The following is a 19,103-nucleotide window of genomic DNA, read 5'->3' as shown; positions in this document are numbered from 1 at the left end:
TGATATAGGGGACATCTATGCAGGTGAAAAATAAAGGGAAAAAGTCATAAAAGAAATGGGGGTTGAATAGCTAGGACTCCGAGTGCTCAACTCCTGGCAGTGTGACTTCAGCAACTTTTATTTTCCTCATCTGTAAAATGGGGATGAAAATAGTGCTTGCCTCTTAGATTATTAGGAGGATTTGATGAGATGATACATGGGAAGTACAGTTCCTGAGTTTTGTGATGGAGGAATGATTAATTTCACTAAAACATACCTGTGCATGTGTACACACCTACATACACACCCTATAGTATCAGAACAATTCAGTTTTACACGGTCACAGATAATAAGTCTGGATCATATTAGTTGTCCTGAAATGGGGGAGAGAATGGTCGCTGTGTTAATAAGACAGTAAAAAGTAATAAAAGAGGTTCGCTGAAGTGCAAGAGAATCCCACACCAAATGCTCCAAAGGTCTGACTGGGAGGCTAACTAGGGTGTTTTGAAGAGGATTAAGATGTCTTTTTAAAAAACTGCTCATTATTTTCATGACAGTTTTTTAATCTCTAGAAAATGCCCAAAGCTTTAACTGAATCCCAGTTGGAAACTTCCACATCTCCAAATGATGTGCAAGGTCTTAGCAAGAACATGCTCATCACATGGACTGTGGAAATGAATGGCCAGCATTGGCTTAAAGGCCAAGCATAAATTAATATAAAAAAGGAGAAATGCCAAGGAAGTGACACCAAGAATCTATATGACCAGCAGCAACTGAAGATAGAACAAATGAGCTCAGCAGCTCATGACTCATTTGAGAGTGTGTTAAATGTGAGGCACGGTGGATAACAGGGAGCTAGACATTAAACATGATCAGAAAACAAGGATAATCCCACTGGGGAGAGAAGCAACAAAAGAAGAATACAGTTCTTAAAAACAGCTCTAATAGACCACAGGCCTTGGTGTTAAAGTTATAAGAAAAATCATTCAACCGAGAATTGGGTGGAAGAGGAGAAGGAAGAAATAATCCATCAATCTGTTATAACACTGAGCCATAGCAGGGAGGTGATTTTGGAGGAGTGATCATTTGGCTGAAATAATCAGCAACGGTAAAATTAAATATAAATCTGAAAAGTAATCAATACTATCATTTCAGTTGAAATCATAAACTGTTGGTGCAAGAGCCATAGTGAGGTGTTGCTCAGAACTTGGAAGAGAGGGAAATCAGGTACCCTGACATGAAACAAACAGACAAACAAAGTCACCTTTCAGCCAGGTGCAGTAACACTTGCCTATAATCTCAGGGGCTCAGGAGGCTGAGACAGGAGGATTGCAAATTCAAAGCCAGCATCAGCAAAAAAGTGAGGCACTTAGCAATTCAGTGAGACCCTGTCTCTAAATAAAATACAAAATAGGGCAGGCGATGTGGCTCAGTGGTCAAGTGCCCCTGAGTTCAATCCCTAGTACCAAAAAAAAAAAAAAAAAAAAAGAAAGAAAGAAAGAAAAATCTTTCAAAGGGCAGACTTATAGACACTACTGACTGCATGATAAAGGGAAAAAAATGTGCCAATCAATCCGAATGGAGTTATTCTCCAGACAAGGTGACACCAATACTGGGGCACAGGCAGGCGTGGGAAAAGGGCGCCCTGAGACAGTGCCCTGTTGGCTACAGTTGCTTTGGTAACGTCATCACTCTCATCCCTTTTGGAAAAGTACATAACAGGCTATTTTAGATGGAAGCCTTTTAAGTATTCAAATACCATCAGAGAGTAACTGGGCAGCCCATGAAAGTTGGCATAAAGGAAAGAATGTATAGCTTAAATCAATATGCGCTGCCCAGTTGAATGAAGGCTGTATTTATCTTTTAAATGGCTAAACTGTCATTATGCTATCATACATCATGAGTTGGGATAATGCAAAATCATCCCTGTGAATTGGATTTTCTTTGGTATGCTGAACATATCTTATTTCTGAGGCTTTTAAACCTAAAAATAAAGACATGGATTCCAACCCAGTAAATTCACCAAAATAATAAATACTGCTTTGGAGGGTAGGAGGAGTGTGTTCTGTGCTATAGATAATTTTTCTTCCTAAGTGGCAACCTCCTGTTAGCACTGAGTGCCTTACTTCTTCAAATTTAACAGGCAGCAAGTAGAACACCCCTCCATGCACTCCAAGGAAGATAGGTGTTAAGAAGAACCTCTCTCTCTCTCTCTCTCTCTCTCTCTCTCTCTCTCTCTCTCTCTCTCTCTCTTTAAATTTCTGAGTTTAAGAAAGTATAAACTGTCAGGAGCCATCCATGGGTTGGGTGTGGACTATGTTGCTCATCACAGCTTAGTGAAGGGATAAAAGGGATAAATCTGGCATTGGCAACTTCCTGTAGCACCCTCCCCCCACAGAGATTGCCCACCTGATGCAGGTGAACTTCCTGCTCAAGCTCTGCCCAAAATCCCACACAGCAGCTGAGATGGGTGTGACCTGCCAAGATTTCAATCAACCTGCTGACTATAAGACATCACAAAGTAAGACTCCACCCTTGAAACCTTATCCCTGCCTTTGATGCACCCCTTTAAATAAACCTTTGATCCACCTTTCCTTTGTCTAGTTCAGCACCCATGTGGACTAGATTTATCAAGAGCTTCACTTTTGTTAATATATTTCTATTTGTGTTTTGTTCTTCACTAATTATCTGAGACTTTAAGTTTTAGGGTGGCTTACATCCTCTGGGCAGGAGGAAGACCCCCCAATAAGACAATGGACATAGCCCCCATTAATAGATAAGCTTTCTAAAGTAATTACTTCCTAGTTGAATCATTCTACCTACAGACAGAGAAATCAATGCACATCTGGATAATGTATGTTTATCCAAATTAATTAGATGTCATGATTTTGAAAGCAAGACTTCCTGCTAAGATCACAGAGACATAAATAAATCATATACCACACACATACCCACAACTAACCTAAAAACTTCAGAAATGCTACATAAAAAGACAACAATATTTTTAATATACATGTCACAGCTAATTCATGAAAAAGCACTTGCTGAAATCTCTGTGCAAAGGTCAGAGGATGACAAAGTACTGGCAACATGAAAAATACACAGAAACTTGAAAGATTCTGTAATGCAAGGGATGACTTGTAATGTTCACAGGTATCACTACACCTTTGCTTAGAAGCGGTGGCCTTTTTTACAATACTAGTGGCAGTGTTGTCCTCTTCTCTAGCCTCTGACTAAGACTTGACTCTTTTCCTTTTGCAATACTTGGTGTTTACTTTCTAACCATCCCATATATGGTTTTTCTTATTGTCAATATCACTTCTAGTCCTTTCCTAAATCCCTTCCAGTGGCTTCTTAAGACAATCACAATTTTCAGATGACATGATGTAGTGCCTGGGAACAATGGGGACAGGGAGGGAATATGGATAAATGAGACTAATATGGGCCTAACACTGTTGGAACCTGGAGAATGGGCACACGGGAGTTAACAGAGCTGTCTGTAATTTTCTACAATGGAAAATTCTAAAACTAAGATGTTCATGACAGTCATATCATGTACCCTGTGACAATGATGTTGGTGAAATTAGGCTAGTCAGAAGAAATAATATGTTCAATAATATGTTCCTAATTGGCTCAAGTGTAAGTGAAACCTAATCCATAATTCTAAATAGCATCTTGAGGTACCTTACCTAAAGACATGCACAATGATGCCAGGCTCTTTTATAAATACTCTTGACTTATGTCAAAAATAGCAACCATCTAGGCTACTGTACCTATTTTCACTAGGTTAAAGTTTAGCTGTAAGCTTCTTAGCAATTGAGGTAAAGAGAAAGATACAGCAATAAAATTTATGCTCCAACAAAAATAATATACCAAATAGATCTTTCCTGGCATTAAATTCTAATGTGTAAAGACATGTTAGTGTTTTATCATCACACATACGGTACTATATAACAATAGACAATATCTTACACATGGCTTCACGTGGAGTGCTTCTCATATGGTCAGCCCTTGAATGGATTCTCCCAACACACCCTCAGCTCAGTGAAGCCACAACACCTCTACACTAGGCAGGACATGTGGCTCTTTGATATCAACCATCAGGGTAGAATCTGGACACACTCTTTAGAGGAGCAAATGGAAAGCATGCCCATGTTTATTGAATGGACTTCTCTCATCAGGACTTTGGTAGTGGTCTAATTTAAATCAATTTAGAATTATACTTGCTGGAATTACAGAAAGGTATGGTTTGGATTTGGGGGTAGGAAGTTTTGAGATAACCTTCAAGTTATATACATCTCTATAATTTTATACATTCAAATGTATATTAAAACTCTAATTGCTAGAGATGTTAAACATTTTTCATACATTTGTTGACCAACTGCATTTCTAGCAATTAGAGAAATGCAAATTAAAACTGCACTGATATTTTACCTCACTCCAATCAGAAGGGCAATTATCAAGATCCAATACAAGTAACAATAAATGTTGGCAAGGATGTGGGGGAAAGGGTACACATAGATTACTGATGGGACTGTAAATTGGTGCAATCACTCTGGAAAGCAGTATGGAGATTCCTCAAGAAAACTAGGATTAGAACCACCATATGACCCAGTTATATCACTCCTCAGTATATAGCCAAAGGAATTAAAATCAGCATACTACAGTGACAGAACCATATCAATGTTCGTAGCAGCTCAATTCACAATAGCTAAGTTATAGAACCAACCTAGGTGTCCTTCAACAGAAATATGGATAAAGAAATTGTGGTATAAAGAAATGTGGTATATACACAATGGAATACTACTCAGCCATAAAGAAGAATGACTTTATGACATTTGCCAGTAAATGAATGGATCTGGAGACACTCAAGCTAAGTGAAATAAACCAAGCCTCCAAAACCAAAGATTGAATGTTCCCGGATGTGGTTGCTAACCCATAACAAGGTGAGGGGAATAGAAGTTAATTGGACTACTAGAAAAAGGGGAATGAAAGGAAGAGAGGGGGAATAGGAAGAGTAAAGACAGTGGAATGAATCTGACATAACTTTCCTATGGATATATATGAATATACCACAGTGAATCAACATCGTGTACATCCACAAAACTAGGACCCTGGTTAGAAAAGAATATACTCCATGGTTGTATAAATATGTCAAAATAGTTTCGACTGTCATATGTGACTAAAAAGAACAAATTTTTAAAAACCTATCTCACTATGATAATTGAAACGAAAGGAGGTCAGGGACAAGGGGGTCAGGAGGCCTAAGTTCCAGTTATCTCTACTAGATACACAGCCTTGGGAAAGTGACAAACAACTCTTCTTAGTTTTACTTCTTCTTCAAAAAATTAGGTTACTCAACTAAAAGTTTTGGTGACTTTGAGGCACTAATGATCCTGCTCATTTTCATAAATGTAAAAAAAATTCAGGTGTTATTTAGTCACTAAATTTTATCTCACCAGGATTATATCTGGATCACTGTCGCTGGTCTGAATTTCACTCAACACCTTACATTCCTGTGTGAGGTTGAGACTCTGTTTCCTTTTCATTTCCCCGGAAGAGGCCTATTGTAAAGTATTAACAGAAAAAGTGCAAAGATTAGGATCAAGCAATGACACATTAAACCACCTTCACTCATGATTCATGACATCCCTCGGATATACAACATAGACTCAATTTCTGATCTTTGTCCTTAAAATGTATATAATTTAGAAAAACACATGTGAAGTTCACTAACAATACACAATAAAAAAGAATGTCACAAGGCAAATCAGGTAAATATGAGTCACACAGACCATAGAGCTCAAAAGTGAATCGAAGTTGCTACAGTATTTTGCCAAGGCCTGCATGAATTACCATTATACACTGAATAACATCTTGTGTGGATGTACATTGTTTTTCAAACTTAGGTAGCTGTTGCTAAGACAAATGAGATAGGCATTTATTTAAAAGTATCTACGATAGTTTTCTCTGACTAGATATAGCTATTAATCAATGGTTACTATCACATGGAATGTCTGCAGTCATTTTGTGACACTGAAAAAGTATTTTCATACTTGAAAAGGTTGGAAACTTATGATGCAGGAAAAGGTCTCCCTTAATTAGAATGGCTAGAGGTTGACTCTCAGCTTCTTGGGGTGGGGTGGGGGGATGTGTTTGATTAATATCTGAGTCTTCAGCACCTGGTTCAGAGAAAATGATTAATATGTTTGTTGAGTGAAGGGAACTTACAAACAGCCTTGGGGAAAAATTCGGAGGAATTACAAGGTGCAGATATAGGGAACAATAAGCATATTATTTTTATTGAAAGTTCTATCTTCATGAAATAGGGAGAAAATCATTTCAGATAAATAAAGTGGAACCTTCTGAGAAAAGCAAGGGTGTGATAAAAACAATCCTCCAGGAAGAACAATAAGCTAATTAATGACTTGTCTTTTTTTCTGTATTTTTACTGGTACATTATAATTATACATAATTGCAGGATTCGTTGTTACATTTTTGCCCATGCACATGAATGACTCCTCTTAATAGACCTGAACTGTAATACATAAAAGCCCAAATATTAACTAATTCCAGAATCATTTTTATCAAACTTTTGAATCACTTGGCAAGATTTACTTGGAGCACATATGTCTTCCTAATGCCATGCTGCTTAGACTCATACAGGAATTAAGTTTCATTTCCTGCACCTCCTCTGTCTGTTAGGGGCAATACCTAGTGTGTTTATTGGACAGGAGATGAGCAAGTAATCCTCAAGTAATCCAAAATTGCTTCAATTGCAGTTTAACCTGATAAAATTAGCATAAGTACTTATAAAGAATTTCATGGCCTCCTTATTTGTCCACCTCACTGCTTGATTTTCATAAGTATAGACTGTCTTCTGAAGTGACAGTCAGCTTACCTTCCCAAGAATTGATATGCAAACGGTTTCTTCATCTCCCATTTACTAATCAATGCTCTCTAATCTGGTTTCCAACCTCTTCATCAACAACAATTTTTTCCTGAAATCATTCTTATTGCTTCTAAGTCATTAAGCCAAACAGCCCTTTGTAGGTCTTTGGCCAGCTGAGTTGGTTCTCGAAAGGATTTAGCCCATTGGACCACCTCTCCTTGAACGATTTTTCCCCTCTTGGCTTCAATGATATAACAAATTCCTAATTCCTTTACTGCTCAGGTGATTCCCCCAAAACCATCTGCGCACAACTGTCCCCCAGTCCCCAAGTTTCTGACTAGTCCTTCTTTCTTCTTCCCCTTCAACCCTGCTCACACGCAGATACTTGTGTATCTGAGTACCTTATAAGTTCAGGCCTTCTAGTAAAACCTCAGCTCTGACATCCAGATTCAAATATGTGACATCTCAAACCGTGTAAGCTGAATTCATGCTTCTATCTACAAGCCTTCAAGGATCCCTATTTTGATGGATGTGATTACTACCCAAGCAGGTCAAAGAGCTAAAAAAAAATCTGTGATCATTCCTGCCATATTCCTCTGCTTCACCTTCTATACCCAATGTATCACCAAGATGGGGGGCAGTGTAACCCACCACCATTGTTTTAGTCAGCTTTTTCACTGCTGTGACTAAAAGATCTGATCAGAACAATTGTAGAGGAGGAAAAGTTCATTTGAGGGCTCATAGTTTCAGAGGTCTCAGTCCATAGACAGCTGGCTCCATTCCTCAGAGCCCAAAATGAGGCAGGACATCATGGTGGAAGAAATTGATAGAGGGAAGGAGCTCACATAATGATCAGGAAGCAGAGAGAGACTCACCAGACACAAATTTATATACATCAAGGGCACACCAACCAGGGACCACCTCTTCTAGTCACAACCTATCTGCCTTTAGTTACCACTCAGTTAATCCCCATCAGGGTATTAATTCACCGATTGGATTAAGGCTCTTATAATCCAGTCACTGGTCCTCTAAACCTTCTTGCATTTTCTCACCCACGAGCTTTTCGGCGAACATTTCACATACAAAGCATAACAACCATCATCCTAGGCTGTGCTACCTTTATTTCTCCATTAAAGCCTCCTAGCTGCTCTGCCCTAATGACTCTTATTAAGCATAAATTTTAAGCAGAATACCATGCACTGGTTGTCAATCTCTTGCGAGTACTCTAAACACTTTCCATTTTGGAATTTCCAAAGGAAACAATGCAGTCAAGTTCTAGATGGAAAAAAAAATGTCTTACTTACGGAGAAAGAAGAGAGCAAAATTAACTTCAGTAGTGTGCATCATTCCCCTGTGCCAGTAGGAACCCTGGTAGCCAAGGCAGGGAAATTGCCTACACAAATTCCTTTCTTGCTGCAGTAGCCCCTTCTCCTCCCCAAGAAAGACAAATGTAGTAGTGGGGTTGATCTTGTGAAACAAACACTTAAACAGAGAGCATACATTGGGCTTGCAACAGAGAAGGATATTCCCACACAAGGAGATAAGACTAGAGCACACTGTGTGGGCTCTTTATCTCTTGGTAAGGAAATGCCCCAGGCTTAAGGTCCATTATTATTAGTTGGCCAAGCAGGGGTCAAAAGACTGCATGGCATGAGAATGCTTTTCTCAACACCTCTGCTCTCTAATAACCTTACTTCCTAACTGAGCCAAAGCAAACTTTTCTAAAGGAAAATATGGTCACACCACTCCCCTGCATGAAGCTTCCCCATGGCCTCCCACTGCTTTGGGAATCGATGCAAATCTTCTTTCTCAAGGCCCACAGGACTTGTATGGTTTCAGTTATTCCCTACACATCCCCTTTCCATCTCTCTGTCCTGCCACTGCCTGTCTTAACACTTGGTATTCATCATGGTGTCCCTCTTTAACAAATGCTGTTTGCATTGTTTGGAAATGTTCTTCCTCTTTTGATACCAATTTAATTGGAATTCAATCCTAAAATCTTAGGAATTAATTTTTTTTTTTTTTCTGGGAAGCTATCACTCTCCTGTCAGATACAGTTGAATCCCCCATTATTAGCACTTGTGCTATTGTGTCCTAAAAACTGCCACAAATAGGTGTGGTGGCACATGCCTCTAGTCCCAGCTACTTGGGAGGCTGAGGTAAGAGGATCACTTGAGCCCAGCAGTTTGAGGCCAGGCTGGGACTTTATCTTGGGGGAGGTTGGTGGTGGGGGGCGGGGATTCTGCTGCCACAGTTGCAATTTACATTTGTAATTCAAATAATTACTGAATTATTTGTCTTTATCATCAGACTGTGTTTGATGAGAGTCAGAACTATATGTGGCTTTGTTTACAGTTGAACCCCCTTCCAAGGTGATACACTGAGTAGAACATAATAACATCACATGTGTGTATAAATAAATACATAAAGGTACACAAAGTGTGTATATAAATATACATGTATATACACTGTGGAAATGTATTTACTTTGTGTAGTTTTACATATGTGTATATATATATATATATATATATATATATATATATATATATATATATATATACACACACACACACACATACATACTAGACTAAGTTAATCCCTCTATCCAGAGTCCAAAGTGTGTTGTTTTAATACTTGGGCAAACTCTCTACTTCTCAATCTATTATGTGTTTTTTAAAACATACAACATGTATACAAAATAAGCTCCCAAATACAAAGATCTTGAAATGCACAGCTAATGAGTTTTTCTGGAATTCAAGGTTAAAGGAGATACGATTAAACCACCTTTTCTATTATAAACATGCAGTACTTTGAACACAGCAAGGACTGAGTAAATACCTACTGACTGTATGAACCCACATATTCAAATATGACAGATAATTCAGAGTCACAGAAAAAATAAAATTCTATAGATAAACAAGTTCAGCTTGGCTCCTATAGTTTCAAGAAAGATGAAGGACCAAAAATTCCAAATTACAGGGAAATGGATTTCAAATATTTTAAGAGGATGAGCTACTCAAAAAGAGAATAAGAAAAGACTTCTTCAGGGGGTAAAGATTTTCACTAAAGATTTTCAAAAAGAGTCTGAACACTATTTGCCAAAAGACAGAACAAAGGAATGTGTGAGATAGTAAAGTAACTATTGTTCAAAAATAATTCCTTTTGAAAGAACCATGCCCAAAATATCTTGTCTCCCACCGTGCTTAATGCTGTGTCTACCCAGGGCAGAAGCTCAGTAGATATTTTCTTATCAGATAAATTTACACTGTTTTCAGAGAGCCTACCGCAATTTGTGTGAACCTATGGCAATTCATGTATCTGCCATGGTGGCCCATAGCTGCCCTTTATGGGTGAATTTAAATTCTGGAAATAGTTAAAAGGCATTAGAAGCCAAAAATGATAAACAAGGTAGATAACCTAGACAATAAATTTTGGCTTATGAAAGATACAAAATGAAAATGAGTAAGATAATGTTTATAATCTTTCAGCACTGAAAGATCACAGGGTAAATGCCTATTTGATTGTAGGCATTATTATTATTATAAACAGAATCTTAGGGGAAATTCTCAAAAATGAATTAAATAATAGTAACATTGTAAGAATGAATGTATTGTGATTATTCTAAAAGAAACAAGCTCATGTGAAAACAGAGGAATTCTGGGGAGGTACAATTATTAAAATCAGTAGCAACACAGTTGTAAATTGATCTTATATCCCTCTCTCCCTCCCTCCCTTCCCCCTCCCTCCTTTCCTCTCTTCCCTCCCTCCCTCCCTCCCTCCCTACTTCTCCCTCCCTCCTTCCCTCCCTTCCTTCCTTCCTACCTTCCTTCCTTTCAGATTGAACTCAGGGGCATTCTACCACAGAGCTGCATTCCAGCTCTTTAAAAAATTTTTGATACAGAGTCTCTCTGGGTTGCCCAGGTTGGCCTCAAACCTGTAATCCTCCTTCCTCAGTTCTTCAAGTTGCTGGGATTATAGGTACATGCTATTGTACCTGGTAATACTGCATTTCCTAGAACCTAGACTACAGGAGTAACAACCTATATGTTTTAGCTAAGCATTTTTCCTATAATGTTTTGAATGCAAAATCCTAAAACTTAAGGTTTGTTCTATATGAATATTTCTTTCTTAAATAGAGATCTACAATCCTTTGCCCACCCAGGCATTCTTTGGGGGCCTCCACTTGGCTGAGTTCTCCAGACACTGTGCTGATATTAACAACCTGACTTTTCTCCCAAAACAGAGAATACAGGAGGGAAAAAATAGAAATCGGGACCCTGTCCAGAAATCACAGATTGCAATGTATATCCTATAATTAGAGTGCTTTAAAAAAATGTGAAAATGAAGCAAAAACCTTTAGCTAATGCTATTTCCAGAACAAGTGAATTGTTATCCATTTTATGAATAAGAAAAAAGAAAAAAATACCTGAGGTCTCTCAGCTAGTTGGATGTTTTCTGGCACCACATGTCTCTGCTGTAGGGGTTTCATCTTCTTTTGCACAGACTTTTTCATAATTTTATAATCCGAAACATACTCTACATCAGAGTCTGTATGTTCTGTGTTTCTTTTTTGGCTTCTTTGACCGACTGAAAGCTCAATGGGTGAAAGAGATTCATGCTTCAAATCAACACCTGAAGGTCTGATTTTCTGAGTTTTGGTATTTTCCTTGAAGAACAAAAAGCATGTTTTTATTTTTTTGGTAGCCAGCTTCTTTATAATCAATTGCCATTTCCCTAATATTACAGTAGGTGATATTTCTTGTGGCTAACAAAACATTTAAAAATCAAAGGCTTAGTCAACTTTAGCAGGTGTACACTGCTGTAATGACTCATTAAGAATTTGATTCAGAAATAGCTGCAGAGCAGGGCTGAACCAAGAGGTCTGATTTTGAGGCTGCAGAAGACCTCAGATTGAGGGCATACTACATTCTGTCTTTCTCCCACAAAGATTTACTTGCTGTTGGCTCCCTGGTGCATGCAAGACGGTCCCCATCCCTATTCCATCTCACATCCTGCTTCTTGCACCTTCCTGGCTGTGGCTTCAACCAATGGAGGACACACTTGCTGAGAGAACTAGTCTATATGTGCCTGCTCCTGAGAGTTTGTTCTCTCCTATAAGAAGCCAAAAGTAACGAGTAGAAGACTAAAGAGTGTAGCACGAGGGACACTGTAGAGTTTCTAAGCGTATCATTACCCACTACTGCTCAGTGAACCCTCTCCTCAACATTGGGAGGGCTCAAGTAAGTGTTCAGCTCTTATTTTCCTTCATATAAACCACCCACACTTAGTAAAGTCGCATTACAGTTGTATATACTACTTTGTTTATATTTAGGTAAAATCTTAAGGCATGAGAGTATATTATTATTGTAGGTTTTTATTAATATTTTGCCAACACATTAGGAACTTATTTCTCATGGCGAGTCACTGGCAAATGATTTTTCCTGTTCTCCACTTCAGGAAAATCCTGTTCCTGATCTAACTCTCAGACTATGATGATAATTTAGTATAAGTAAAGTCAGTAGATTCTGAGCCTGGTTGTGCAATTTAGCTATGTAGTGATTTTAAGAAAATTCCTATAAGAGGAACTGTATTGTGAGTTTGTATTAAAACACTCTATCAGTTCCTGACTCCTTGATACAGAAGCAGAAGAAGCAAATAAAGAAAACAGAAAAAAAAAGACACTCTGCAACAAGTTTCCAGTTTTTAACTTGAATAGTGAAGAAACCAAAGACATAAATATTTACATCTATCTATCTATCTATTTAAAGGTTGGCTGGGGCTTCTCAATCTCATCACCTGCCTGTTTAGAAATATTAATAATTAAAATTGCAAAGAGTTTTTTGTATATTTGTGTGTGTGTGGCTGATAAGACTAAGAGGCTCTAAGACTTTATAAATATTTTTCTTAAAGAAGCTCTAAGGTTCAAAATGTTCTCTGAATTTTAAATTTTAGATAATAGACATTTGAGAAATATGATACTATATGACATTTAGCAAATACAAGAAAGAACGTAGGAATTGTACATACAATATATACAACAAATTTCTAAACAAATGTACATCCATGGACTGAATCTCTCTCTCTCCTCCTCCTCCCTCCCCCATCTCTCTCTCTCTCTCTCTCTCTCTCTCTCTCTCTCTCTCCCACATGCACACGTACAATCTTGGAAAGAAATACATTAAAATATTTTAAATGGTCATCATGCTCAGGCAGTAAAATTATTGGTGACTTAAATTTTGTTTATGTTTTATTTTGTAAGTTTCCCCTAATAAACAGATATCACTCTTAAAAAAAAACAAAAACAAAAACAATGGCATTAAATCTAAGTGCTTCACTCTCTGAATCTCATATAACATTTGGCCCTTGATAAGACTCATCTTTCACATGGAAAATATGACAAAAAGTGGCTCTCACCTACTTTAAGTACTCACCTTAAGTGTTGAAGTAAGGCAGGTGGGAGTGAACTCAGCAATCCTACTCGCTGGTATAAATCTAAGCTTTTATGGGGGAAAAATCAATAAGACAGATTTAAGTAAAAATAACTTTCAATTGGCTTATTATAGTAATTCAGTATTTCTTATTTGTGAAAGAAGTGTCAAGATACACACCCCATGTGTAACACTTTAGATGTACTGCAACGCTGTCCTGATTAGTAATGACTATTATAAAACAATCAGATGGTTTGTTCAAACATTGAAGGTTAAATGTCTTGTGAGTAACTTTGGGGTGTCTGTGTGATACTCTCCCTCTGTCCAGCCTCTGCATCCCTTGTCTTCCCTTTGTTGAGACCCTCTGTTCCCCACCTGTAGGACCCAGGGTCTGTAGTGACTCCTGACCTCTGACAGCGGCTCTCTCTGGCTCAGAGATCTGGATCTGAGATTCAATGGACTCCAAGGGTAAACTCACTCTACCTGTTTTCCTACTAACAGAAATGCTGCTGTATCTTCAGCATCCATTGTTAGCCCTGTACTCTGAAGCACAGTGAGGGAACAGGCAGGTAGTTGCCCTCTCCAAAAAAGGAACTCCCTTTAAATATTTGGATGTGATCAAGATCGTTTAGGAGTAGTGCAGACCCTGCCCTCTGGGCCCAGGTCTTCTGCTCTTGTGAGATTCTAGTTAGGTGTCTGCTTGTACTTCCTTTCTGACATGCCCCTTGTCCTTTCCTGGGCCACAAACTTCATCGTGGTGTCCAGCTCCATGTCTGGATTCTCCAGGAGAGACCATTTACCTCACTCTTGTAAGTACCTTACCTCATAAATTGGAATCCCAGTTCTAATTAAGATTTGGATATGCTCTGTTGAAAAATTTTCTGATGCAGTTTGCCTGTATAGATTTTGAAATAGTGTCTTTTTCTGTGTTCTTAGATTCAAATGCCTCTAAGTGGTACCTTACACCTGCAGGTAGCTTCAAGGCAATACTTCCAAACTGAATTCATCATATCACCTCTGCATATGCACTCACCCCAATCAGTACTTCCTAATTTGACTTCCCTCTCGATTAACAGCATCACCAAACACTGAGACAACCACACTAGAGGCCCCAGTTTGTCTTGGTTCATCAAGACAACACCCCATACCTAATCAGTGAATTTCTGCACTTAAGTCTTTTATAAATTCAAAATCTTTCAGTAACCTCAAGTCAACACCCTTTCTAAAGGCCTATCCCCTCTTTTCCTGCTTCCAGTTCAGTGATTTCTCTAGCCCCATGCCACAACCATTTTATATACCATGTTATTCCTTTCATTAAAATAAAGAGGATGAGAGAGAAGATGGAGAATGGCAGAGAAGAGCAACATTCTCAAAATTGGATACATATTATTAGAATCATCTGATAAGCCTTTAAAAAAGAAAAACGATGCCATGTCTTTACAATCAGAAACTTTCATTTAATTATGTGGGGTGGGGCCTGGCTTAGTCCTTTCACATGTTCTCCAAAGGATTCTAATATACAGTCGGAATGGAGTACCACAAGCCTGGAGGGTAGAGACTCACTCTACAGTACAAGGAATGGCATACACAGTCAGTGCAGGGTTACTGAGTGGAACTAACAGCACTTGGCACAACACACGAACTGTTTTCAAACAGTTGCAGGTGGGCTTTTGAAATCCTCTTCTGAGTCATCCCCCATCCACCTCCACCAAGTTGCCCTCATGCACTGAAGGCCCAATTACATTTTTACAACCCACTTCCATGCTGTCCTGCTTCTGAATAATCCATTTCCTCGTCCTAGGATGGCCTTAGCAAGCCTGTCCTTTTGTCAAATTCCACTCGCCCTTTCAATCTCAGTTTAAAAATTATCCACACCAAATACTTACCCCAATTGCCCAATTAACTGTTTATCATCTATGCCCTCATGCCATTGTTCCTTTTTAGATGTTTATGTAGATAACATATTTACATTGGGACAACATACATTTTAAAAGTACATTAAAAAGAAATTTCCTTACCACTGTGTTTTGCATTTACCCAGCTCATAGTCCACCAACACATAACCACTGCTACCACTTTCTAGTTTATCTTTCCAGAGATTTGTTTATACATTATATACTTATATGTGTACTTACATGTAAATTTCCCCATTTTGGGGGTAGGGAAAAATGATAGTGTATTATGTACACAGTCCACACCCTACTTTTTCACTTAAAGATATTTCCTAGCATTCTTTCTCTTTTAGTACTTACAGAGCTTCTTCATCCCTTTGTTATGGTTTAGATATAAGGTGTCCTCCCAAAACTCAAGTGTGAGACAATGCAAGAGAGTCAGAGGTGAAATGATTGGGCTATGAGAGCCTTAACACAATCAGTGAACTAATCCACTTGAATGGATTAGCTGGGTGGTAATGATAGATTACATTTTCCTTTTTTTATTTTTCCTAATGACTATACATTTTTATTCCACTGTCTGATCAGATAATATGATACTTCTCAGTGTTTACCAGTACTAAAACTTATGTTTAAGTGGTCTAAATGAGAACCTTTAAGTTATAAAACCCAAATGGATTTAGCACAAAGCCCAGATATTAGTAGTAAAAACATATTTGCCTACTTAACTAAATAATGCAGCAGAATGGAAGACAACAGACCAAAGCAAAATACAAAAAAAAAAAAGAGTTTTTTTTAATTGAAACACCTTCTGTTGACATAGGACATAGGAATACATATATAATTAGTGCACTAAAATAAATTTGCATGTTAAGTGTAGTATATGAAGTTGACCTTAATAAAAAAAAAAGTTAAAAAGTTTACCTAAAAATTTGCTCTTTGATTCCAATTAGAAATGGAGTTTTCATCTAAAATATATTTCTGCTAATAGATGATGATATTCAGCATTGGTTTGGGGGTTGGCCTATAATTTTTAAAGTGCAGTTTTTTTTAAAAATCACATTTTTAAATTTGAGGAATACATTTTTATATCTTTGATTGCATTTTGCAAAATAGAAATCTGTCAACAGTTAATCTACTTCAAATTCTGTCTCAGTTACTTAATGAGTAGCTGTTTACTAATGATAGTGTCTTTTTTATCATCATCATCATCTTTTCAAATATCAAAAAAGAATAATTACCCTGGAAATTTTGCAAATATCACTGTTATTTTTAAATGACTGTCATAAACTCTTTCGACAAAACTATTACATTTCAAAAAGACCTGTAAATCTCAAACTGAATCAGTGAAAGCTGCATAAAATGAACTGTCTCTGGAGCAGGAAAAACTGAGGAATCCTTTAGCCAGGAATGAAAGGGAAATATCTGTGGTGAACGATTTAGAGAAAGAGACAGAAATCCGGATTTTGAAATTGCAGCTCTAGAGATATTTGTTCAGTCCATGTGGTGTAGATCCAGGAATCTGCTTTTCTACAAACATGTGAAGTTGTTCTTAAACAGATGGTCCAATAATCTTAGATTCACAGCCTTGGAGATTCTCCTTTCTAATTCTATACCCATGCTGTGTGGGACTATAGAGAGAATACTTCTGTGTTTCTGCAGTTAGTACTTTCTGATTCCATTTTACTGAACTTGAGACCTGGGCTAAAAGGAATGAATCCTGGAACTTAATGTATGACTGATTATCAGTGAGACAGCACCTGGGGGACTTCCCTGGGGACAGTGGTCTCTGGAGGGTGTGCTTACATTCTAAGGGAGGGATAGGATCTGGGACCATAGAGATGCACCTTTGCTGTAAAGCTGCAGAAGCTGGTCTTATCTCACCCTGGAAAAACTTATTTTTACTCCATATAATAAGAGTAAAAGCCCAGGCTCCTTCCAAAGAGCAAAATAGTGTGAGGACTGCCACTGTCCTATATAAATGCCCAGATTCAATTTTCTTTTTCTTTCAGAATTCCTTGCCTATAATACAAACTCCAGTGCATATGCAGGAGAACATCTGGTTTTACTTCCATGCATCCTTCACCCTAGAGGTAAGAACTAGAGTAAAGGGGAATCCACATAATTGTGTACTATAATTAAATAACAATCTGCCCTCCTCCATTATTCTCACATTTGCATTCAAAATAATACTAATAACCATAGATATTTTTAAAATAATAGCTTAGGATAGGAGATGTGCAACCAGTGCTCATAGTTCTAAAATTTGGGTGGGTCCTTGCAAGTGTCTAGCCTAATCCTCTTTTTTCTACAGAGCTGGGGGTGGGGGTGATTTAATGATGGAGGACTAGATACATTAGACAGACCTGAGGTCACTCAACTTATACACTACACAGTCAGGACCTGAAACCAGGTACCCTGACACCAGGCCAGTGCTGTCACTGCCTCCTGCTACTTCTTCCTCCTTCAACGAGCTCCTGAGCATCACTCCTTCTGCACAGCTTTCCAAAGTGACCACTCTGCTCTCCAAATCTGCCTACTATTCACAGAGCTCCTCAAAAAAAAAAAAAAAATATATATATATATATAATTAGTATTAGCTGTTTTCAATTTTCCCTACCCAGAAAAAGTATCAATCTTAAGTGAACAAAGAAGAACACAGTAGTTTAAACAGCTGCGAATTAAAATTAATCATATGTGTAAAATCTACTTTTATTCCTAGTTGTTTATGTGACCTTATCCAGATAGGAAATAGAGTTTAGTGCAGGAGGGCTGGGTCTGGAGACAGAGTGCACTTGTTGAAATCAGGGCTCTGCAGTTCCTAACTCTATCTTTGGCAAATTACTTCCCTGTGTCTCAGCTTCCTCATTTATAAAACAGGAATCAAACAACCATACGACCATCATCAGGATTAAATAAGTCAGTACATTTAGAGCACCTTTTACAGGGTCACATTCTAAGTGCTAGTATTTAATGCTTCCATTCAGCCTTCTCATTTAAGCTCCTCCATCTATGTGACATGTCGAGTGATAATAATCATTCAGGTAGTTTTAAAATCACCAAAAATATACAGAATTATGGAAATCTTGAGGGAGAAACTGGAAAGAAGAAAGGGAATTAGAATTACGATAAGTCTTTGCTTTGTACATTAAAATATCCCATGGCAATCAAATTGTATTGCATATTTAGAAACAAATGGCAGATGCAACATGAAGCAAATGAAGCTAAACTTCAGTACCCCTCCCCTAGACGAACTTCTTTCATGATCCTAGCACAACTTTGTATTTATAATGCTGTTTTCTTTTTTTTAAAATAGTGGTCCCCAAGATGATATAAAAGCCTACAAAAACCAGACTTAGATTTGCCCTGGTTCTGAAGTATTTTAAACAATACTTAGTTATCTTAAAATGCTAGGAATTATTAACAGTGGTCTTAGCTCATATCTAGAGGGCCTTCTTGAGATTCTATTGAACAGGAGAAAGATGATTCTAGACCACTGTAGAACAAAGGTCATGGACGAACACTGGCCTATTCTCTAGGGGTATATGAAAACCTCTCATTTGTCCGCAGTCTTCCCACCTGCATAGGAGGCTGGAGCTGGTCAGGGAAGACCAGCCAAAGGAATGGGAGTCTTAAAGACACATCGGCAAGATTCAAGGTGGAAAACAGGACCTGAGTTTTGAATTTCACTTAGTCCTATAGAGTTGGGCCAGAGGAAGGAACCATAAATTACCAGGAGACAAAGATTTAACAATGGTAAATCAGGGATGTGATGAAAGGGGTTTAAGTTCAAAACTGAAACAGAAACCATGAAGTCCACTTTCCTGAAATGGAATTCAAAATGCAAAGCTGGGTCCTGAGTAAGAGGAGAAATTAGGACAAACAAGATTCAAGCTCAGAGTGGGAGGACAT

The 19,103-nt window shown here is 38.0% G+C and overlaps 1 protein-coding gene across 1 annotated transcript in view; it reads right to left on the bottom strand.

Annotated features, from left to right (window-relative positions):
- The window catches only part of Morc1 (MORC family CW-type zinc finger 1), a 153,840-nt gene that overhangs the window by 35,846 nt on the left and 98,891 nt on the right, over positions 1 to 19,103 (bottom strand). Inside the window, exons 19-22 of the mRNA XM_046464058.2 lie at positions 16,371 to 16,382; positions 13,303 to 13,352; positions 11,298 to 11,537; positions 5,439 to 5,543 (exon numbers count right to left, since the gene is read on the bottom strand). Of these exons, the coding sequence (XP_046320014.1) occupies positions 5,439 to 5,543; positions 11,298 to 11,537; positions 13,303 to 13,352; positions 16,371 to 16,382 (407 nt within the window). The remainder of the gene's footprint in view (positions 1 to 5,438; positions 5,544 to 11,297; positions 11,538 to 13,302; positions 13,353 to 16,370; positions 16,383 to 19,103) is intronic.

Source organism: Marmota monax, unplaced genomic scaffold (assembly GCF_021218885.2).
Source record: "Marmota monax isolate L192 unplaced genomic scaffold, Marmota_monax_Labrador192_F-V1.1 WCK01_AAM20220418_F8-fsc00156, whole genome shotgun sequence".
NCBI lineage: Eukaryota > Metazoa > Chordata > Mammalia > Rodentia > Sciuridae > Marmota > Marmota monax.
Note: the sequence above shows the minus strand (reverse complement) of the source record. Positions and strands in the feature narration are given on the sequence as shown.